General features: G+C 43.8%; 1 protein-coding gene across 1 annotated transcript in view; it reads right to left on the bottom strand.

The window, feature by feature from the left end:
- Positions 1–24,234, bottom strand: part of PNOC (prepronociceptin) — a 77,972-nt gene that overhangs the window by 15,375 nt on the left and 38,363 nt on the right. Inside the window, exon 2 of the mRNA XM_060755114.2 lies at positions 9,065–9,211. Coding sequence (XP_060611097.2) covers positions 9,065–9,193 — 129 coding nt within the window. The 5' untranslated portion in view covers positions 9,194–9,211. The remainder of the gene's footprint in view (positions 1–9,064; positions 9,212–24,234) is intronic.

Here is a 24,234-nt window from a genome sequence, read left to right as displayed (position 1 = left end):
AATAATCTAGATACAGTATTTGCACATCTGCTGTGCAGTGTTTATAGTAGACTCTGCTGAAGATGCTTCAGCTGTACTTCCTAAAAAGGAAAATCAGTCTCTTTAGCAAGTCCTGCAAATGTTTCTTTGTTATTGGTATGCGGTCCCTTTAGCTCAATGTTGGGGTCCTCAAACATCTGGCAACAATAATCTAGATACAGTATTTGCACAAATCTGTACAGCGCTTATAGTAGACTCTGCTGAAGATGCTGCAGCTGTACTTCCTAAAAAGGAAAATCAGTCTCTTTAGCAAGTCTTTCAAATGTTTCTTTGTTATTGGTATGCGGTCTCTTTAGCTCAATGTTGGGGTCCTCAAACATCTGGCAATAATAATCTAGATACAGTATTTGCACAAATCTGTACAGCGCTTATAGTAGACTCTGCTGAAGATGCTGCAGCTGTACTTCCTAAAAAGGAAAATCAGTCTCTTTAGCAAGTCTTTCAAATGTTTCTTTGTTATTGGTATGCGGTCTCTTTAGCTCAATGTTGGGGTCCTCAAACATCTGGCAATAATAATCTAGATACAGTATTTGCACAAATCTGTACTTTGCTTATAGTAGACTCTGCTGAAGATGCTTCAGCTGTACTTCCTAAAAAGGAAAATCAGTCTCTTTAGCAAGTCTTGCAAATGTTTCTTTGTTATTGGTATGCAATCCCTTTAGCTCAATGTTGGGGTCCTCAAACATCTGGCAACATGAATCTAGATACAGTGTTTGCACAAATCTGTACAGTGCTTATAGTAGACTCTGCTGAAGATGCTTCAACTGTACTTCCTAAAAAGGAAAATCATTCTCTTTAGCAAATGTTTCTTTGTTATTGGTATGCAATCCCTTTAGCTCAATGTTGGGGTCCTCAAATATCTGGCAACAATAACCTAGTGACTGTTTTAGATATTTGCACAGATCTGCTGTGTAGTGTTTATTATAGCGGACTCTGCTGAAGATGCTTCAGCTGTACTTCCTAAAAAGGAAAATCAGCCTCTTTAGCAAGTCTCGCAAATGTTCATTGGTTGTTGGTAAATATCATAGAATCATAGAATCAAAGAGTTGGAAGAGACCTCATGGGCCATCCAGTCCAATCCCCTGCCAAGAAGCAGGAATATTGCATTCAAAGCACCCCTGACAGATGGCCATCCAGCCTCTGCTTAAAAGCCTCCAAAGAAGGAGCCTCCACCACACTCCGGGGCAGAGAGTTCCACTGCTGAATGGCTCTCACAGTCAGGAAGTTCTTCCTCATGTTCAGATGGAATCTCCTCTCTTGCAGTTTGAAGCCATTGTTCCATTGCATCCTAGTCTCCAAGGAAGCAGAAAACAAGCTTGCTCCCTCCTCCCTGTGGCTTCCTCTCACATATTTATACATGGCTATCATATCCCCTCTCAGCCTTCTCTTCTTCAGGCTAAACATGCCCAGCTCCTTAAGCCGCTCCTCATAGGGCTTGTTCTCCAGACCTTTTATCATTTTAGTCGCTCTCCTCTGGACACATTCCAGCTTGTCAATATCTCTCTTGAATAAATATCTGGCTTCTATACCTATTTTATATCTCAATATCCTGGGAATCACGTAAAAATTTCTCATGCCCAAATTGGTAATGAGTGAAAAAGTTTAAGAAGCTCTGATCTAATACAAACTCTATGCCATGCAAGAATGCAAACAATAACATCCCATCTAACCTCTGTTTCAAGACTTCTACTAGAGAAGATTCCATCAGATGCCGAGATAGCAGCATATTTCACTGCTCTGAACATCAGGAAGATTTTCCTAATGCTTAGGTGGAACTTCTTTCCTGCAAAATGAATCCATTAATCCATGTTGTCCTAATCTCCAGAGCAGCAGAAAACAAGTTTGCCCCTTCCTCAATATGATATCTCATCAGATATTTGAGTATGGCTATCATGTTACTTCTCAGCCTTCTTATCTCCAAGCTAAACATACCCAGATCTCTAAGTCGTTCCTCATAGGGCTTGGCTTCCAGACCATTGACTATTTTGGTTGCCCTTCTCTGGACATGTTCCATCTGGACACAGTGTCATTCCAGGTGGGATCTGGCCAAAGCAGAAGAGAGTGGAACTATTGCTTCCCTTGATCTAATCATCGAAGTACAATGATGGCACAACATGTGAAGTCCATTTCCATAATATTGAACCAAACATGGCTTTTCCGTATTGGAAATGTCCAATAGTGTCTGTAGGGAATCCTATGAATCCATACGCTGCCAAAAAGATCTTATGCTGTATTATCCCACTATATACATTTTAATTATGATGCAGTGAAAATTAAATCCTACTCATGTTGTATCCCCTTCCTCTCCTCTCCCCTTTCTGAGTTAATTCAGTACAAACGACTTTTGGGCTTTGCCATTTTTAGTGACGGAAGTGAACAAAAATGGGACATTTTAAAAGCAGCTGAAAAAGTGGAAGACAGAGGGTTAAAAGGGTCTCTCCCTGCCAAATCGGGAAGGACTGAGAGTATGCCAACACGCTTTGCAGAAAGTCCATTTTGTACAAGCGTGTTGCGTTTTGCCAATAAAAGCAATGTTTTATCCTCAACTCTCTTCCGTCATTGCATGTTAGCAAGTTCCCAAATGGCAAAGCAATCAGTGCACTCCAAAACAAACTCTCATATTCTTGCCCCGAAGCAAGAAAACATATGGATTCCTTTCATTCAGGCATGCAATGTACAATTTTGCTTATGCCTTCAGTTTGTGATTTTTAAAAGTCTAAAGGGAGGGAATGCGATTGTTGTTGAATCAGAACTTGGATCTTTACTTTTTTGGACTGCAACTGTAAGCTACTGGATGGTATATGTTCTATATAAGAAACTAGAGCTGATGTTGTCTACCCAATGCAATTTTCTGAATCAGCAACCCAAATAACTAAACCAAAGCTAAAGTTGACCAAAAACTGATTCATAAACCTTTTGGTATTAATGTTGGAAAGTGGTCTCTAGTCAAAGTGGTCCCTAGTCAAAGTGGTCCCTGGTCAAAGTGGTCCCTGGTCAAAGTGCTCTCTGGTCAAAGTGGTTCCTGGTTACGTAGTCTCTGGTCAGAGTGATCCTGGTCAAGTGGTCCCAGGTCAAAGTGGTCCTTGGTCAAGTGGTCCCTGGTCAAAGTGGTCCCTGGTCAAAGTAGTCCTTGGTCGAAGTGGTCCCTGGTCACAGTGGTCCCTGGTCAAAGTGGTCCCTGGTCAAAGTGGTCCCTGGTCAAAGTAGTCCTTGGTCGAAGTGGTCCCTAGTCACAGTGGTCCCTGGTCAAAGTTGTCCCTGGTCAAATGGTCCCTGGTCAAAATGGCCCTTGGTCAAGTGGTTCCTAGCCAAGTGGTCCCTGCTCAAGTGGACCCTGGTCAAAGTAGTCCTTGGTCGAAGTGGTCCCTGGTCACAGTGGTCCCTGGTCAAAGTGGTCCCTGGTCAAATGGTCCCTGGTCAAAGTGGCCCTTGGTCAAGTGGTTCCTAGTCAAGTGGTCCCTGGTCAAGTGGTCCCTGGTCAAAGTAGTCCTTGGTCGAAGTGGTCCCTGGTCACAGTGGTCCCTGGTCACAGTGGTCCCTGATCAAAGTTGTCCCTGGTCAAAGTGGTCCCTGGTCAAAGTGGTCCCTGGTCAAGAGGTCCCTGGTCAAACTGGTCCCTGTTCAAAGTGTTCCCTGGTCAAAGTGGTCCCCGGTCAAAGTGGTCCTTGGACGAATTGGTCCCTGGTCACAGTGGTCCCTGGCCAAAGTGGTCCCCGGTCAAAGTGGTCCCTGGTCAAAGTAGTCCTTGGTCAAGTGGGCCTTGGTCAAAGTGGTCCCTGATCAAATGGTCCCTGGTCAAAGTAGCCCCTGGTCGAGTGGGCCCTGGTCAAAGTGATCCCTGGTCAAAGTGGTCCCTGGTCAAGTGGTCCCTGGTCAAAGTGATCCCTGGTCAAAGTAGTCCTTGGTCACAGTGGTCCCTTGTTAAAGTGGTCCCTGGTCAAGAAAAGGTTGGGAACCACTGATCTACACTGTAGAATTAAAGCAGTCTGGTAACACTTTAAATGCCATGGCTCAATAGCTCACATCATCTACTTCAATAGATAGCCATATTCAAACATCTTATAGGAATCAGAGGTTGATTTTCCTTTTTAGGAAGTACAGTTGAAGCATCTTCAGAGGAGTTCACTATAAACACTGCAGAGCAGATTCGTGCAAATAACTAAAACAGTCACTAGGTTAGTGTTGCCAATGTTTGAGAAGCCCAACACTGAGTTAAAGGGTTTGGGAGAGTGGTCTAGATGACCTTGGGAGTCCCTTTCGAATTCTATGACTCTGTTCCCTCCATCAGTAACCAACTTATTCTCCTGCCAGGAGCAGCAGATGGAGGCCCGTCAGGCCTGAATGCACTTCCAAAGGCAGTTCAGGTGTTGATGTGACCTTCGCTAATACGTTTAGTGCCTGCGATGATTTGTCTTTTGGGTTTCGCTCAATGGGAAACAGAGCAAAGCAGGAGAGAGGACGGAAATCAATGGTCATCAAAGGCTCATCCAATGGGAAAAGCAGAAAGCACAAGATGGGAAGGAGGGGAAAAATGGCCCTCACAAAACTGTCAACATTGATCAACAAGATGGAGGATGAAAACAGGAGAAAGGAAAGGGGTTTATTTCATCTTGTGCTTTCAAAAATCCACTTCTCTTTGTGTCTTAGTCATCAGAGGTTGGCCAGAACACCCCTAATTTGCACCCCTTGAGCCATGAAACAAATAGAGTGATCCCCCAAATTTGGCTCTTTTATGAATGGTTTGATGGGCTTTCTTTCACTTACAGATGGATTAAAAATGTGGACGTGGGAGGAAGGTGGACCCCAAATTATGCGCAATCATTAAAATAATTCCAGAGATATATAAACCCTTTTGACTAGTTCCAACAGACCTCACTACCTCTGAGGATGTTTGCCATAGATGCAGGCGAAACTTCAGGAGAGAATGCCTCTAGCTCAGTGTTTCTCAACCTGGGGGTGGGGAACCCTGTGTGGGTCGTGAGGGGGTGTCAGAGGGGTCACCAAAGACCATCAGAAAACATAGTATTTTCTGTTGGCGATGGGGGTTCTGTGTGGAAAGTTTGGTCCAATTCTATCATTGGTGGGGTTCAGGATGCTATTTCATCGTGGGTGAACTATAAATCCCAACAATTACAACTCCCAAATGGCAAGGTCTATTTTCTCCAAACTCTACCAGTGTTCACATTTGGGCATATTGAGTATTTGTGCCAAGTTTGATCCAGATCCATCATTACTTGAGTCCACAATCTGGTGAACTACAACTCCAAAAACTCAAGGTCAATTTCCACCAGACCTTCCCAATATTTTCTCTTGGTCATGGGAATTCTGTGTGCCATGTTTGATTCAATTCCATCATTGATGGAGTTCAGGAGGCTCTTTGATTTAAGGGGAACTATAAATCCCAGCAACTACAACTCCCAAATGACAAAATCAATCCTCTCATCCCAATCCCACCAGGATTCAAATTTGGGCATATCGGGTATTTGTGCCAAATTTGGTCCAGTGAATGAGAATACATCCTGCAGATCAGATATTGACATAACGATTCATAACAGGAGCAAAATTACAGTTATGAAGTAGCTACGAAAATAATTTAATGGTTGGGGGTCACCACAACATGAGGAACTGTATTAAGGGGTCGCGGCATTAGGAAGGTTGAGAAACCCTGCTCTAGATCATGGCCATATAGCCCGAAAAAAACCTACAATGACCCAATGAAAATAATGTCCAAATATTGTGTGATTGTATGGGAAGCCGATTAGAAAATGCTTAGATTAAGCACTATAGACCACAGCGCAGTATGACTATGTAAAACAACTACTCCGTTGATTCCATAGCCTTGAGCCATGATAGTTAAAGTGGTGTCAAACTGCATTAATTCAACAGTGTGGGCGCACTCTCAGAGAGTGATGGTTCCTTCTTCATTGGAAGCCTTTCAACAGAGCTTGGACTGACCTCTCTTAGTTGTGTTTTGGTCCTGCATATTCCTGTCTGGCACAGGGATGGACAAGATGACCCTTAGGATTCCTTCTCGTGAGTCTATGTTTGCATTTTTGGCTCATTAACTTTTGGATTTAGGCATCCTCACCTTCTCGCTGTTAGACCTTCCTAGATTATCTTTGCGTCTGAATCAAATTTACAACTTCTGCAGCCAGGTTCTCGCATCTGGATGAATTTTTAAGAGTGTCGTTTTCCATTTAATCATTTCTTTATTGTTGCTGTTTAGCTTCATTGCTTCTAGTTTAGATAACTCCCATTCTCTTTTCCTACTGGGCATAGAATAATAGTGACACCAAACCACCCTTGTAGGACGGTTTACATTATTTCCTAATCCTTGAGCAACTTTTATCCTCGTAAAAGTGCAACTCCAGGATTTCATTGTGAAAGTGATTGCAAGCTGCATGAACAACAAAAACAATAACATTTTAATCCATGCTGTAATGCAGCCGTCGTCTGGGTGTCCAGCACTGTAACTGAGCAATATATCTCTGAGGCAAATATGTACCTCAGCACTTTGTTGTAGATTTACAGTCTCTTTAGGCTTCTCTGCCAAAGAGTGCTGGTGCCTTCTGATACTACAACTCCTAGGTTTTCCATAGCATTGAGCCCTGGTAGTTAAAGTGGCATCGAATTGCAATGTAGATACACCCTTAAGGAGGTTTTGCAATCTCTTCTTCTTCCCTGAGTCCTCTTTTGACCTTACAAATCTAGAACATGGCCCTATAGCCCAAAAAAACCCACAAGAACCTAATAACATTATTGTGTTATTGAGAAATCAACGTCCCCTCCTCTAATAATAACTATAAATTTATAACATATTTCAGTGACTCATACAAACATATTTTAGCTGGGTTTCAAGCCCCCAGCCCAACACCAAACATCCCTGGTAGGATTAATTTAATCATTTACCAAGCCTAAGAATCTTATTCCACACTAAATTTTCTCCATTGTCTCATGGTCTTTTCACGCTTTTTAAATGAACAAGTGGGGAGAAGAATCATGCACACACACACACACACAAACTGGGGTGCAATCATAGACATATTCCTAGACACCCAAAGAAACTTGATATAATACGAGGGGCATTTTTTAAGTAAGGTCCGTTTTGTTGTAGACACTAGTAGTTTGCGTGCATACCGCAACGAGAGTGTGCGTGGTGTACTGGCGTGCCTCGGGAACAACTGTGCTCAGTTTCCACTCTGTAGCTAACCTGTACGGTTCTGTTCTGTGCTTTAAAAATGTTTAAGACTATCAACTCACCCGCCGCATGTGAGGTTCGCTCAGTAATACAGTTTTTGTCAGCAAGGAGCCTGCCTGCTGCAGAAATTCATCGATAGATTTGTGAAGTGTGCGGTGATACTGTTATGAGTGAAAGCAAAGTGCTTAAGTGGGTACGACAATTCAAAGATGGCTGTGACAACGTCCATGATGAGGACCTCTCCGGTCGCCCTTCTTTGATTACAGACGATTTGGTGGCTTTTTGTGGCGGCCAGTTTTTATGAAGAGGGTATTTTAAAATTGGTTCAGAGGTATGATAAGTGTTTGAACAAACTTGGCAACTATGTCGAAAAATAGAGGGAAGTATATACTTTCTGAAAATAAATTTACTTTTTTGAAATAAACTTTCATTGTGTACTTAACGTTCAAACGGACCTTACTTAAAAATACCCCTTGTATATGAGCTTCTGAAACTGTTGTTGGGGTTGAACACCCAGGATGCCAGCCGGATACCCAGCTGATGGGTACATCCTTAGGGAAGCAAGGCCTCTTTAGCGATGTAATTAAGGCCAGGTTCTGAGAAAACCATCCAAGTGTTTCAGAAATATCCGATAGGAGATGCACCTCAATGAAATCTGTATTGGGTTGTATTGATTGATTGTGTATATTTGCATAAATCTTTGTCTCTGGGGCTGGCACCTATTGTAAACCCCCATAACCCCATCCTGGACTATTTCAGTCCATTTCTCAAATCTAGCCTTGAATGGACAGATAGCAGTTCTCCATTTTTCCCACCACAAGGGAAAATCCACCCACCTCTGACATCAGAGGGAGTCCCCAGCCAATGACAGCTCAGATCCTAGATTAAAAATTCCTGAGTCAATCAGGGGATGGAATGGGTTTTCTGAATGGCTGCCAAAGGGGATAACATGTGTAGTAGTGGATTGTATATGCTTTGATTGTGCTTTTCCTGCATGGCAGGGGGTTGGACTAGGTGGCTCACGGAGTCTCTTCCAACACTCATATGCTATGACTCTATGTTACATTGGTTCTTTGGACAATTACGCTCTTCTGACATCCACCTGGCCAGATGAATAAATTTCCGTTTCTGCCTTTGAACTCAGTCACGTTTTTCCTAGCTTTCAAGGTAGCATCGCGTATTGGACAACGTACCTACACTGACTCCTTGTGGCTTATAGCAAATTTCAGCAAGATAGCTAGGTTAGATTAGTGCCCTGAGTTACTCTCCCATTTTAGAATGGAGTATTTTCCCCCAAGTCATTGGCATGATTGCTCTCTAACCATTACATGCATTTGAACAACTGCGTACCAGAAAAGACCATCTGTTTTGGTCCTCTTTTGCAGTCCAGAGTCAACTTGGCTATTTACAGACTCCAAATTTATTTATTGCCATCCAGAAGCCCTTGAGGAGTCAAGAAGGAATAGGAGATGTTGGACATAAACCTCCCTGTGTTAACTTGTTATCTGCAGGCAAAGCCATGGAACCTAAGTGTGCATCTACACTGTGGGATTATTGCAGTTTAACACCATTTCAACTGTCACTGCTCAATGTGATGAAATCCCAGGAGTCGTCATTTTAGCAGCATTCTCTGCTGGTGTTGAACCAAGCTACAACTCCCAGGATTCCATCACATTGAGCTTTGACAGTTGAAGTGGTGTTAAACTACAATAATCCCACAGTGCAGATGCAACCTCAGGCAAGTCTGAAAGGATGTGGGTGTATTTCCCAGGTTAGCCCAAGTATAGCCCTATAATAGCCTATCCTGGCTGCTTTGGGGCTACTCACAAGGAGGCTGAAATCATCCTGGTGGCTGTACAAATGTCTGTGGCAGCTGAGGCAGTCCTTCCGGCAGTCGCTGCTGAGTGCATAGGCGAAGGCGAGAAACAACAAGGAGCTCCGCAGGAGGATCCACATGGTGCTGCTCTCAAAAGGCTATTGAGGAGGAAAAGAGAAAAAAAAGACAGGTGGGTTACACCAGCATAGGCATTCCCCATCTACCAAAATTTGCAGGAAATGGAAAGTAAACATGAAACTCAATTTTTAAATACACACATCATAAGACGCTGAGTTTGGTTGCCACATATATATGGGTCTGCCAATGGATTGAGGTCTTGGGAAGGGAGAACTCCTTTGTGTGTCCCACCACTGAGACCAATGATTTGGTCACAGTAGTAGAGGTGTCTCAGCTATGATGGTGCAATCATGGAGTGCCATCTCGGTTTCCTGGCCAGATGTTGATTCTTCTTGATTGGTGTTGACAAACACAAGGCTTGTGTTGACTTCCTTCTTAACATAACTGAGAAACTGAGATGGATCCAGGATGGAAGACGTCCATCATTCATTTACAACTTTGGGGCTACATCAGCAGAATATTCCTATAAAAGACTCAGTCTAATAATGCTCAAGTGTGGCAGACCTGAGGAGTCTGTTCCACCCACTATGCTCTGCTCCATGGGAAGAAGAGAGATAGTGTACCTATGGAGAGTGGCAGATTTGCATGGGAGCAGTCTGGCCACTTTGGGGCTTCTTTCTCAAGGGAAGAGGAAGAATTGAGCATTTGGAGTCTTGGATTTCGTGCAGGGAGTCAGGTTCTGCTGTATGGAAAAACAGAGATCTGGTCCTTGGCATTGTGCTTAGGGAAAGAAGTTTTGGCATTTCAACGTTTTGAAGTTTTGGTGTTATGTAAGTTATGGAACTATGCATTGACAGACTGCAGGAAATCAGGGTCTGGCCTAACAGGTGCTTCTCCAAGGAGAGAGAAAATGATATGGTAATATTTGAATGCCTGAGGATGAATGTGTGTACATATGGTGTGAATGCTGAGTGAAAATGTAATTCCCCTTTGTTTGTTTGTTAACCAATGTAATTGTGCTGGCACATCTGTACCAGGAGCTCCAACTTTATTTTCTTTCTATTTTAATGTTTGCATGCATTCCAAAGTTTCAGGGATTCTGCAAAAAAGGTGGCTTCCTTTAGTTTGCAGTCATAGGGGAAGCCACCTGTCTATCATTGTTAAGTTTGGATCCGCCCCTTCTCCCAGGGAGATGGGAAGGGAAGAGGGGGCCATTTTTTAGTTAGTCTTAGTGAGGAAAGCTAAGTTAGAGGACGTGGACAAGCTTCACCTGCAGAAAAGCTTCATTTCTCAAGACATTCTGGGGGAAAATTCCCAAAGCTCTGGCTGGGAGCTTGCAGCCTCTCAGCCTTACAGCATCTGAGGGAAACAGCCCTAAAGTCTTAAGAAATTCTGGAGGGAAAACAGCTTTACAGACCCAAAGAACTCCAGCTGGAGAATCTGCAAGCCTTTACTAGTAGGTCTACTCTGTGCCCAAGACGCAGTTTGGATCCGGTTGTAGTTCCCACATCAGTAAAGCTTAGATAATAGACAGCCTGGGAGAGGTTAAAAAAGGGTATTCCTCTCAAAGTATAAGAAAACTGCAAAATGAAGTTTAACAGTGACAAATGCAAGATACTCCACTTTGGCAGGAAAAACGAAATGCAAAGATGCAGAATGGGGGACAATGCCTGGCTCAAGAGCAGTACGTGTGAAAAAGACCTTGGAGTCCTCGTGGACAACAAGTGAAACATGAGTCAACAATGTGATGTGGTGGCAAAAAAAGCCAATGGGATTTTGGCCTGCATCAATAGGAACCTAGTGTCTAGATCTAAGGAAGTCATGTTCCCCCTCTATTCTGCTCTGGTTAGACCACACCTGGAATATTGTGTCCAGTTCTGGGCACCACAATTCAAGAGAGATATTGAAAGCTGGAATGTGTCCAGAGGAGGGCGACTAAAATGATCAAGGGTCAAGGGTCTGGAGAACAAGCCCTATGAGGAGCGGCTTAAGGAGCTGGGCATGTTTAGCCTGAAGAAGAGAAGGCTGAGAGGAGATATGATAGCCATGTATAAATATGTGAGATGAAGCCACAGGGAGGAGGGAGCAAGCTTGTTTTCTGCTTCCTTGGAGACTAGGATGCAAGGGAACAATGGCTTCAAACTACAAGAGAGGAGATTCCATCTGAACATGAGGAAGAACTTCTTGACTGTGAGAGCCGTTCAGCAGTGGAACTCTCTGCTCCACAGTGTGGTGGAGGCTCCTTCTTTGGAAGCTTTTAAACACCGGCTGGATGGCCAGGGGTGATTTGAATGCAATATTCCTGCTTCTTGGCAGAATGGGGTTGGACTGGATGGCCCATGAGGTCTCTTCCAACTCTTTGATTCTATTATTCTAACATTTAATGAAGACAGTTGCCTGTCCCTTGTGGACAAGATTAAGGAAGCCACCAGTTGATTTAAAGCCTTGAAGCATTTGTTTGACTCATTGAAGATTTGAGAAATATCTGTTTAATTTGTTCAATAATAAAGGACTTTGTTTAACCTTTCAAGCCATCTAAAGACCATTTCTTCAGGAAAATCCTTGAGGGCCTCTTTCGTGGTGACCTGGCTTCCCCCTGGGCACAAGGTGCATGTCCTATTTCAAGAGACAATTATTACAGGCCCAGTGTGTGACAGAACAGTAATTATAAATCCAATGTAGTTGCATAGACTCTGTATGTCTGTATGTCCAATGTCATTCTTTGTCTAAATGTTTTTCTGTAATCTAATGTCCCCTCTCACACTGGAAATTGCAATAAAAAAAACCTATGCTTCAAAGTTATTGCAAAGTCATTCATGACACTACCACATTTTTCTCTGTATTGTTAACAATGAAAAGAATTTTCTTAGTCTTTGTACAGTATTTGTGTTGGCTTCACCACTTTCTATCCATCCCACACAGATCAACCATTTCTCTTCAAGAAACCAAGGTAAAGACTTGGAAAGGCAGCTCCAAAGATCCTCAAATGCAAAGATATCTCACTGAATAATACCAAAGTCAGCCTCATGCATGAAATAGCATTTGGGATTTCTCTGTATGGTTGTCAAAGCCGGACAATGAAGAAAGCTGCTAGGATGAGACTCAACATGTTTGAAATATGATGCTGGGGGAGAGTTCTGCAGAGACCGGATTGTCAAAATAACAAATGAATCTGTCTTAGGGCAAATCAAGGCTGAATTCTCCCTAGAAGCCACAATGACGGAAGTGTTGCTGTTGGGCTTCTGGCACATCATGACTCATTGGAAAAGTCATTCATGCTCAGTTAACCGGAAGACAAAAGGAAGAGAGGGAGACAGGCTGGATTCCATGAATGAAGCTGCGGCTCTGAGTTTCCAAGACCTGTGCAGGAGAGAAGGGGACTGAGGCTGGATCTACACCAAAATTCAGTGCCATTTCAGAATGCAGATTATCTGCATTGAAGTGGATTATATCAGTCTACACCAGGCATGGGCAATCCTTGCTCTTCCAAGTGTTTTGGACTTCAACACCCACAATTCCTAACAGTCAGTAGGCTGTTAGGAATTGTGGGAACTGAAGTCCAAAACACCTGGAGGGGCGAAGTTTGCCCATGCCGGGTATACACCCATTGTGTTTCATAAATGAATGTATTTTTATTTTGTATTTTATTAATCAATTTTATATACCGCCACTCCCCAAAGGCTCGGAGCAGTTCACAATATACACATGTAATACATAACATTAAAATCAAGGAAAAATTCGATCAACAAGGTTCAAATGCCAGCCTAAATAAATAAGTTTTACAAGCTCTACAAAAGGATAGAATCATAGAATCATAGAATCAAAGAGTTGGAAGAGACCTCCTGGGCCATCCAGTCCAACCCCCTGCCAAGAAGCAGGAATATTGCATTCAAATCACCCCTGACAGATGGCCATCCAGCCTCTGCTTAAAAACCTCCAAAGAAGGAGCCTCCACCACACTCCGGGGCAGAGAGTTCCACTGCTGAACAGCTCTCACAGTCAGGAAGTTCTTCCTCATGTTCAGATGGAATCTCCTCTCTTGTAGTTTGAAGCCATTGTTCCGCGTCCTAGTCTCCAAGGAAGCAGAAAACAAGCTTGCTCCCTCCTCCCTGTGGCTTCCTCTCACATATTTATACATGGCTATCATATCTCCTCTCAGCCTTCTCTTCTTCAGGCTAAACATGCCCAGCTCCCCAAGCCGCTTCTCATAGGGCTTGTTCTCCAGACCCTTGATCATTTTAGTCGCCCTCCTCTGGACACATTCCAGCTTGTCAATATCTCTCTTGAATTGTGGTGCCCAGAATTGGACACAATATTCCAGGTGTGGCCTAACCAAAGCAGAATAGAGGGGTAGCATTACTTCCCTAGATCTAGACACTATGCTCCTCTTGATGCAGGCCAAAATCCCATTGGCTTTTTTTGCTGCCACATCACATTGTTGGCTCATGTTTAACTTGTTGTCCACGAGGACTCCAAGATCTTTTTCACACGTACTGCTCTCGAGCCAGGCATCGTCCCCCATTCTGTATCTTTGCATTTCATTTTTTCTGCCAAAGTGGAGAAAAAATGAAATGCAAAAATACAGAATGGGGGACAATGCCTGGCTCGAGAGCAGTACGTGTGAAAAAGATCTTGGAGTCCTCGTGGACAACAAGTTAAACATGAGCTCGTGTCGGAGAGCTCGTGTCCCCGCAGGCAAGGCATTCCACAGGTAAGGAGCCACCACCATAAATGTTCTACACCTAGTAGACATCAGGTGAAAGGTCCTAAAATTGGGAACTTCAAGTAAATTCTGGTCATCTGAACGGAGTGATCTCTAGGGTTTGTAGGGGATGAGGCGGTCCCTCAGGTATTCCGGCCCCAAGCCATATAAGGCCTTGAAGGTAAGAATCAGCACTTTGAATCGGCAACCAGTGCAGTTGCTGCAGGATTGATGTGATATGACACCTTGTTGAGACCCCTGTGAGAAGCCGGGCAGCAGCATTTTGCACTAGTTTAAGTTTCTAGATCACCGATAAAGGCAGGCCTATGTAGAGGGCGTTACAATAGTCCAATCTTGAGATGACCATAGCCTGGATCACCATGGCCAGGTCGTCCCTGGACAGATAGGGAGCCAGTCGCCTAGCCTGATGCAGATAGAAAAATGCGGCTCCGCTCACAGCGGAGGCCGGGGCCTCCATCGTCAGCATAGGGTCTAAAAGGACTCCCAGACTCTTTGTATAAGGGAACATATAACTAGATTGATAGCAATCATGTACTCTCCTAAACTTCTCAAAGCTTAAGCATACCCAGCTGCCCCAACCTAAATTTCCTACTTGACAGATGCAACTGTCTTTCGGGTTGCAAAGGTAGACAACAAGCTACACAATTGGTCAGACGCTCACTCCGACCTGGGCTGGCTTCAAACTCGTGACCTTTTGGTCAGAAGTGATCTTAATGCAGCTGACACTCCTGCATTGAATGTTTGCCATGTATATGTGTATTACAGAATATAAATATTGTAAATAAATAAATAATTTTTGCTCTAGTTTTTCAATTAATATCCTATCATCAGGTCTCAACCAATTCAACATAGTTTTTGGCAGTCACAAAAACAAAGTTTCTGTAGTATATCGATTACTTTCAAAATAAGTTCCGCACAATTAATCAGGAAATAACCATTTCGAACCAGGAACAGAACATTTTTCAAATGTTACGTAGTGTTATTGACCTCAGGACATAGTTTGTCTTCGCTGTGGCACTGACATATTTTAAAGACTGCAATCAGGACTTTGGGTTTCTGTAGGTTTTTTGGGGCTATATGGCCATGGTCTAGAGGCATTTTCTCCTGACGTTTCGCCTGCATCTATGGCAAGCATCCTCAGAGGGAGTGAGGTCTGTTGGAAGTAGGAAAAAGGGTTTATATATCTGTGGAATGACCAGGGTGGAACAAAGGACTCTTGTCTGCTGGAGGTAGGTGTGAATGTTTCAACTTACCACCTTGATTAGCATATAATGGCCTGACAGTGCCTGGAGCAACCTTTTGTTGAAAGGTGATTAGATGTCCTTGTTTGTTTCCTCTCTATTGTTGTGTTGTTGTAATTTTAGAGTTTTTTTTAATACTGATAGTCAGATTTTGTTCATTTTCATGGTTTCCTCCTTTCTGCTGAAATTGTCCACATGCTTGTGGATTTCAATAGCTTCTCTGTGTAGCCTGACATGGTGGTTGTGAGTTAAAAAAACTCTAAAATTACAACAGCACAACAACAGAGAGGAAACAAACAAGGACATCTAATCACCTCTCAACAAAAGTTTGCTCTAGGCACTGTCAGGCCATTATATGCTAATCAAGGTGGTCAGTTGAAACATTGACACCTAGCTCCAGCAGACAAGAGTCCTTTGTCCCACCCTGGTCATTCCACAGATATATAAACCCATTTTCCTAGTTCCACCAGACCTCACAACCTCTGAGGATGCTTGCCATAGATGCAGGCAAGACGTCAGGAGAGAATGCCTCTAGACCATGGAAAAACCTACAACAACCCAGCAATTCAACATAGTTTTTGGCAGCCACAAAAACAAAGTTTCTGGAGCATATCAACTACTTTCAAAATAAGTTCCACACAATTAATCAGGAAATAACCATTTCGAACCAGGAACAGAACATTTTTCAAATGTTGTTACGTAGTGTTATCAACCTCAGGACATAGTTTGTCTTCGCTGTGGCACTGAGTTATTGTAAAGAGTGCAATCAGGACTTGTACTAATGCACGGGAAGAAATGGACGATGTGTCTCTGAGTTAATGGAATCTCAGGGACTGGTACGAAGCCGCCTGTCGCAGCAGGGAGCGTCTCACGGCAAGCTTTTCCCCTTCTGTGCCTTTCCAGTAAAAATTCCTGATTTGTATTTCATTTCACGCAATGATGAGCGATGGCTCCCAACCAGCTCCCTCCCCATCTGACAGATGGAGAGCAGAGAATGAGGCGGCCATTCCTGGCCGGAGGGAAGTTCGTCTGATGACGCACACGCTCCTTGACTACCTCGCCGCCCCAGGGATTGGAGCCGGCACTGGGTAAAAGCTGATACACTCCAGAAAGCATGGCTGCTCCTTCCTTACCCTCAAGGACGATTTCTAAGCAAGCTATACCGGTGCATCTATACCAGTGGTTCTCAACCTTCCCAATGCCGTGACTCCTTAATACAGTTTCTCATAATGGTGACCCCAACCATAACATTATTTTCGTTGCTACCCCTCTATTCTGCTTTGGTTAGACTACACCTGGAATATTGTGTCCAAGTCTGGGCACCACAATTCAAGGGAGATATTGACAAGCTGGAATGTGTCCAGAGGAGGGCGACTAAAATGATCAAGGGTCTGGAGAACAAGCCCTATGAGGAGAGGCTTAAGGAGCTGGGCATGTTTAGCCTGAAGAAGAGAAGGCTGAGAGGGAATATGATAGCCATGTATGTGAGAAATATCTACGAGCCTCGGCTGGTAGGTCTACTTGATACCCAGACGCATTTGGAATCGGTAGTAGGACCCACACCGATGAGGCATAGATAGTAAACAGCCTGGGAGAGGTTAAAAAGGGTTTTTTCCTACAGAGAAAGTACAGTTAATCAGTCAGGTACCAGTCCATTGAGGACTAGACTAAGAAAGCCTTGAAGTGTTGTGTGAACCATTGAAGATTTGTTGTTTGTTCCATAATAAAGACTTTGTTGCATCATTATTTACTCTAAAGACCATCAGTTCAGAAAAATCCCTGAGAACCTCTCTTTGAGGCGCCCTGGCTTCCCGCTGGGCTTAAAGTATACGTCCTATAGAAAAGACAGCTGCTACAGGCCCAGCGCGCGACAGAACAAACAGTATTGTAGCACATTATCCCAAACTTAGAGGGAAATAGTAAACCTCCTTAGAATAAACCTTTGCCAAGACAACCCTATGATAGAGTTGCCATAAAAAGACATGCCCAAGCTCGTAAAGAGTGGAGAAAACTAAGAATGGCATGTAAAATAAACATTAAATTTAAATACAGCTCACGAACACTGGATATAATGTACTGGTAACGTAACAATAGAAGCCCCCAGTTGCCAAATGAGTTAAACCCTTGTGCGGACAGGACAGAAGACCAATAGGTCAGAGGATCTGGGGAAAGTGTGGATGAGCTCCCTCTGTCAGCTCCAGCTCCCCATGCGGGGACATGAGAGAAGCCTCCCACAAGAATGGCAAAACATCAAAAACATCTGGGCATCCCCTGGACAGTGTCTCTGTAGACGGCCAATACCTCTCACACCAGAAGCAACTTGCAGTTTTTCAAGTCACTCATGACAAGTAAAAAAAACCCGTAACTGTTGCGACTCAGCTTGACTCTGAGTCTGAAGCTGAGCTCTGTGGGCCTTATGAGCCAGAATGCCTACAGGATGATGAAGAGGCTGATGGGTTACAGACAGGGGCGGCTCATCCATTATGCGAAGTAAGCGGTCGCAGAACACTTTTTTTTGCCAGGGGGGCAGAGGCGCCTCTGTACATGCCCCTCGTCCGCCACTTGAGGAGCGCCCCCTCAGCTCACAACAGCCCTAGCAGTCCGGGGGGAGACTCGGCTTTCTTGCCTCGCTGCCGGGCGATCCTCTTCCCAAAGGGTGGCTCCACCTGGCCACCGGGTGCGCGAGCAGGGCCGGCGCTCAATCGTTCTCTGCGTTCGATCCCTTCCCCATGACCAGCTCCCTTTCCCAATCCCCCGGCGCTCCACCCACCTCCTTTTCCCAATCCGTGGGTGGGCCAAGGGGCGGAGCCGCCACGCCTGGCCCACTTCGGGTCCGGAGACGTGTCTGAAGACCCCAGCATGCGCACCAAACTTTCTTCTCCTGACTTTCTCTTCAGCCATTGGGACCAAGAAAGAGAGAGAGAGAGCCTCTCCAGCTGGAGGTATCGCCCACCTCCAGTCACTCCTTTGTTTTTGCGCCTACCTTCAGGAAAGGTGGGCACCTCCCCTCTCTCTCTCTCTCTTGGTCCCAATGGCTGAGGAGAAAATCAGGAGAAGAGGTGACTTTTGGTGCACATGCCGGGGTCTTCAGGCATGCCTCCAGACCCAAAGCGGGCCAGGCAAGGGAGCAAGTGCGGCAAGTGTAGTTACTGGGATGTATAGTTCACCTACAATCAAAGAGCATTCTGAACTCCACCAATGATGGAATTGAACCAAATATGGCACACAGAACTCCCACGACAAACAGAAAATATATATCAATGATGGGTTGGGGGGAGGGTGGGTGCCAAAATACTGTTTGCTTACCGTTGAAAATTACCTAGGGCCGCCTCTGGTTACAGATTTTTGTACATGCTTCAGACAGGGCTGACGGTGGGGCTGCTGAAGGGGAAACAGCAAGTCAGTTCCCAGGGGAAAGGAATGTTAGTGAGACTGATAACGAGGGTGAAATCCCACATGGCCTGGTGGAGACGTCTTTGCCTTCCCACAGCGATCCGGTCCAGCTGGACCAAGATAAGGGGTTGCATAGCCTTGAAGATAATGAATTAATGAGCAGACAAGATCGTCTGCAATTAAGGCTCTGGAGAAGCACTCGCTTGGCTAGCAAGCGAGAAGCTAAGGGTGCCAAAGGTCATCGCAATGCATTCATGTCTGCAAAGGGTATTATTTAGCCTTGTAGCTGACAAGCAGGGGCTGTCAGTCCAACACAGCTCTTCTCATTCAAACTTCTGTGGATTAACTTTGACTTTTAGCAGCACGCTTCTAGTTTCCTGAGTCTGGGATTTGAATCTTATTTTCAACTGTTTTCTATGGATTCTTGTTTGACCATTGCTAAGGGATAATGCCTCATGTTTTTGCCTTTGGATCTTGGGAATTTTGTATTTGCATTTAAGCCTTTATATTGCCTATGTGTTGCAACCCAGAGCAGGAAACTGGACCCTCAGACAACAATCCACCACATTTGGCTTCAGGAAAAAACAATCCTTTTATATTGATGAAAGATGAATACAAAATAGAGGGAAAATGCAAAGGTAACAAGTCACAGTAAAAATCAGCAACAAGAAATGTCCATAAACAAGATTATGAAACCCACAGCAAAACTGCTGAATCCTGGAACCTGTTAGCAATCCACTAACCGTACTTAGCACAACTAGAAAACCTCCGAGGAACAAGGCCACTTGAATCAGGAGACCTGCAAATGCTGGCACATGAATCTGGAACGATGCCTGGTCTGAAGCTGTATTCAGACCAGGCACATTTAAGGCCAAGAAATCTATTGCGAGACACGCCTGAAGATTTTGTTTGGATTTCCTTCAATCTGGCTGACCTGCATAAACATTGGGCTTCTCCCCGACTCTGCCAAATCTGCCCCCACCTATCCTCATTAGGCAGGCCAGGTGTCTGATTCTCCGGAGAGCTAAGACTGGGAGGAAAAGGGAGTGAACCGTCTCCGCTCGGCTCGGAATGTATGTTCTCATGGGAATTTTGACTTTCACTTTCCAAGGCTGTAGGATTTTCATTACTCAAACCATCATCATCTAAATTGGCCTCAGAATTCACATTGACATCTACATGGGCATCAGGAAATACAATCAGAGAGTCAGGTTCAAGTTCACACACAGGCTGAACCCCAACACTATGGAACTTTTACATTTCTTTTACTTTGTTTTGATTTTACCTTTTTCTCAATAAACTACAAAACCTACAGCTTTGGTGTGGTGCTCTCTGAAGCAAGGTGAAAACTACCCTGAGTTGCAACAGTTCCCATGGATAATGGGAAGGTATGCGGTTAAAGAGATAGTGACTTGGATTATCTTACAAAAGAAAATTTAATAACACGATATATCTAGCTGGGTATAGAACGCCTACAATACATTGATGGATTAAATGATATAAATTGATTAGAATGTGTAAAGGGATCTCAGGTGCTGGTAAGCAATGAGGAATGAGCGGTAGAAATGTGGATTTAAATACAAAACATTGTTTAGCTGGAAAGAGTCATAGGAAACTATAAATAACTATATGCATTTAAAACCACTAGAAGAAGATCAGAAGGTCTTTAACATTTACTTTTTTCTTTCCGCTATTACTTTTTCTTCCATTTTCTGTTCTTCTTTTCTTTTTTCATTTCCAGACATTTAATATTTTTATTGTATTTTCAAAACCTATAATATAATATTTTCAAAAAGGAATAGACCATCTCCAGCAACGTTAATGGCTTTGAGGAGAGCAGTTTGAAACTATCAAACTGCTAAAAGCTACTAAAAACAGAGAAGCATTTAATACTAGAAATTAAAACCGAGGAGGATTAAAATACCCAGGAAAATAAAACCTAATACATGTTCCATGAAATAAAGGATGTTTTTTTTCCTTCCAGTTCCAGAAAATGAATAGATTTGATACGCAGGTGAGCAGGAAAAGGAAGTTCCACCATGAAAATACATTTTTTTTTCCTGGTAGCCACCTATGTCAAAAAATCAGGGTAGAAAGGGATCTCCAAAGAGCATCTAGTCCAACCCCTTGCCAGGGAAAGATCTTATAGTTAAAGGTCCCTTCCACACAGCTGAATAAAATCCTACATTATCTGCTTTCATAGAATCATAGAATCAAAGAGTTGGAAGAGACCTCATGGGCCATCCAGTCCAACCCCATTCTGCCAAGAAGCAGGAATATTGCATTCAAATCACCCCTGACAAATGGCCATCCAGCCTCTGCTTAAAAGCTTCCAAAGAAGGAGCCTCCACCACACTTCCAAAGCTTGCAAAGAAGGAGCCTCCACCAACTCTCTGCCACACTTCGGGGCAGAGAGTTCCACTGCTGAGCGGCTCTCACACTCAGGAAGTTCTTCCTCATGTTCAGATGGACTCTCCTCTCTTGTAGTTTGAAGCCATTGTTCCGCGTCCTAGTCTCCAAGGAAGCAGAAAACAAGCTTGCTCCCTCCTCCCTGTGGCTTCCTCTCACATATTTATACGTGGCTATCATATCTCCTCTCAGCCTTCTATTCTTCAGGCTAAACATGCCCAGTTCCCTAAGCCGCTCCTCATAGGGCTTGTTCTCCAGACCCTCTGGACACATTCCAGCTTGTCAATATCTCTCTTGAATTGTGGTGCCCAGAACTGGACACAATATTCCAGATGTGGTCTAACCAAAGTAGAATAGAGGGGTAGCATTACTTCCTTAGATCTAGACACTATGCTCCTATTGATGCAGGCCAAAATCCCATTGGCTTTTTTTGCCACCACATCACATTGTTGGCTCATGTTTAACTTGTTGTCCACGAGGACTCCAAGATCTTTTTCACACGTACTGCTCTCGAGCCAGGCGTCACCCATTCTGTATCTTTGCATTTCATTTTTTCTGCCAAAGTGGAGTATCTTGCATTTGTCACTGTTGAACTTCATTTTGTTAGTTTTGGCCCATCTCTCTAATCTGTCAAGATCGTTTTGAATTCTGCTCCTGTCCTCTGGACTATTGGCTATCCCTCCCAATTTGGTGTCGTCTGCAAACTTGATGATCCTGCCTTCTAACCCTTCATCTAAGTCATTAATAAAGATGTTGAACAGGACCGGGCCCAGGACGGAACCCTGCGGCACTCCACTTGTCACTTCTTTCCAAGATGAAGAGGAAGCCTTGGTGAGCACCCTCTGTGTTCGTCCACTTAACCAATTACAGATCCACCTCACCGTAGTTTTGCCTAGCCCACATTGGACTAGTTTCCTTGCCAGAAGGTCATGGGGGACCTTGTCGAAGGCCTTACTGACATCCAGGTACGCCACATCCACGGCATTCCCCGCATCTACCCAGCTTGTAGCTCTATCGAAGAAAGAGATCAGATTAGTCTGGCATGACTTGTTTTTGATAAATCCATGTTGACTATTAGCGATGACTGCATTTGTTTCTAAGTGTTTGCAGACCGCTTCCTTAACAATCTTTTGAACTGGAATATATAGCAGTGTGGACTCAGATAAACTCAGTTCAAAGCAGATATTGTGGATTATTTGCCTTGATATTCTGGGGGGCCGTGCAGACAATTCCTTTACCCAAGGAGCTTCCACAGCAAACAGGAGGGTGACCAGACACCATTCTCTGAAAATGCAGAAACAATTGCTACAAAAGGCAAAAACCGCAAGATTTCCAGGTGCAGGGATATCACGGTTTTGAGCCGAATATCTGCATCTTCACATGTCTGTATGTCCCTACAATTGGAAATCATGGGATTTTTTATCTGGGTTTGTTCCTGGGTTTTAAAGTAATTTTTATTCGTTTTACCAAAAGTAACATAAAACCACAATACAACACAATACACATACTGAAACGAAAACAGAACCATACAAAAATAGAAATTAATAATAATAATAGTTTAAAAAAAGGAAAAAAAAGAGTTGACTTCTGTTCTTCCTCCTTTCACCCGACTAATAAAGAAAAAGTTGGGTTGTTGTAGGGACTCGCTGGCATGAGTCTGCCTCTTGCCTCACATGCTCTTCCTCGCCCGCACATGTGCATCATGCTGCCATGTGCTGAGCACGCTTGCTCTCCCCTCCCTGCTTGGAATCTCAGAAGCCAGCTGAGAAGCTGGCCAATCACAGCAGAGCTTTTGGTGGGAGGATTCACCGTCTTGTTTCCAAAAAGGAAAAGAAGGACAGTGTTGGGGATTCCTCATCTTTGGAAGGGGTGCAGGGAAGTGCTCAGGAATTGGAGGGAGAAGAAGAATCAGACGATGAGGGTTTGCAAGTGCCCACATTTCTAGAGAGACAAAAAGAGACAGCACAGATGGAGGTCAGCCAGAATAGCTGCTAAAAATGCTGAGCTAATTGGGAGATGCCCTAGCATCTCCTGCGTGGGGAATTCAGGGCTCTAAATCAGAGGCAGGAGTAGCAAGCTTTCACTGTTAACAACAATCCTGATACTGATGTTTTCACTCCAACTGAATCTGCTTTGTGTCTGCTGCTAAGAACTTAGTTCATCATCCCTTGTTTGATGGAAGACTGGTATTTCTTTTGGGACTTTGCAAGAGACTTTACTTTGTGTTTGGATTAAGTCTTCCTTGTTTTCTTTTGCACTTTTCAATTGCATTTGCTTATCCTTTGTGTTTGCTGAAGTAAAGCATTTTTCTTTTACTTTCAACATTGTCTAAAGGCTGTTTTTGACAGACAGGCAGAGAGATCTTCAGTCTTCTCTGCCAAAAGGGTGCCTAAGACCATCAGAAATATATGTTTTCTGATGGTCTTTGGTGACCCCTCTTAAACCCCCTCATGACCCCCACAGAGGTCCCAACCCTCAGGTTGAGAAACACTGGTCTATATCGAGGGAAGTCATAGTCCTATTCTATTTTATGTATTGTCGAAGGCTTTCATGGCCGGAATCACTGGGTTGTTGTAGGTTTTTTCGGGCTATATGGCCATGGTCTAAAGGCATTCTCTCCTGATGTTTCGCCTACATCTATGGAAAGCATCCTCAGAGGTAGTGAGGTCTGTTGGAACTAGAAAAAAGGGTTTATATATCTGTGGAATGACCACGTTGGGACAAAGGACTCTTGTCTGCTGGAGCTAGGTGTGAATGTTTCAACTGACCACCTTGATTAGCATATAATGGCCTGACAGTGTCTAGAGCAAACTTTTGTTGAGAGATGATTAGATGTCCTTGTTTGTTTCCTCTCTGTTGTTGTGCTGTTGTAATTTTAGAGTTTTTAAAATACTGGTAGCCAGATTTTGTTCATTTTCATTTCATTATATGCTAATCAAGGTGGTCAGTTGAAACATTCACACCTAGCTCCAGCAGACAAGAGTCCTTTGTCTCACCCTGATCATTCCACAGATATATAAACCCTTTTTCCTAGTTCCAACAGACCTCACTACCTCTGAGGATGCTTGCCATAGATGCAGGCAAAATGTCAGGAGAGAATGCTTTTAGACCATGGCCCGAAAAAATTTACAACAACCTATTCTATTTTGCTTTGGTCAGACATGGTCTGGAATAACTCCCCCTTGGATTGCGGCTTTTGTGGTTGGGTTGCACGATCCACCGATTTCTTTCTGGCACCTCCACCAATATCAGTGGATGGATTTTGCCCTTTGTCTAGCCAAGCAATCTTTTACCAATCATCCTCCCAACTGCTCAGATGAAACCATGGGAGAGACAA

Source organism: Anolis sagrei, chromosome 1 (assembly GCF_037176765.1).
Source record: "Anolis sagrei isolate rAnoSag1 chromosome 1, rAnoSag1.mat, whole genome shotgun sequence".
NCBI classification, from domain to species: domain Eukaryota; kingdom Metazoa; phylum Chordata; class Lepidosauria; order Squamata; family Dactyloidae; genus Anolis; species Anolis sagrei.
Note: the sequence above shows the minus strand (reverse complement) of the source record. Positions and strands in the feature narration are given on the sequence as shown.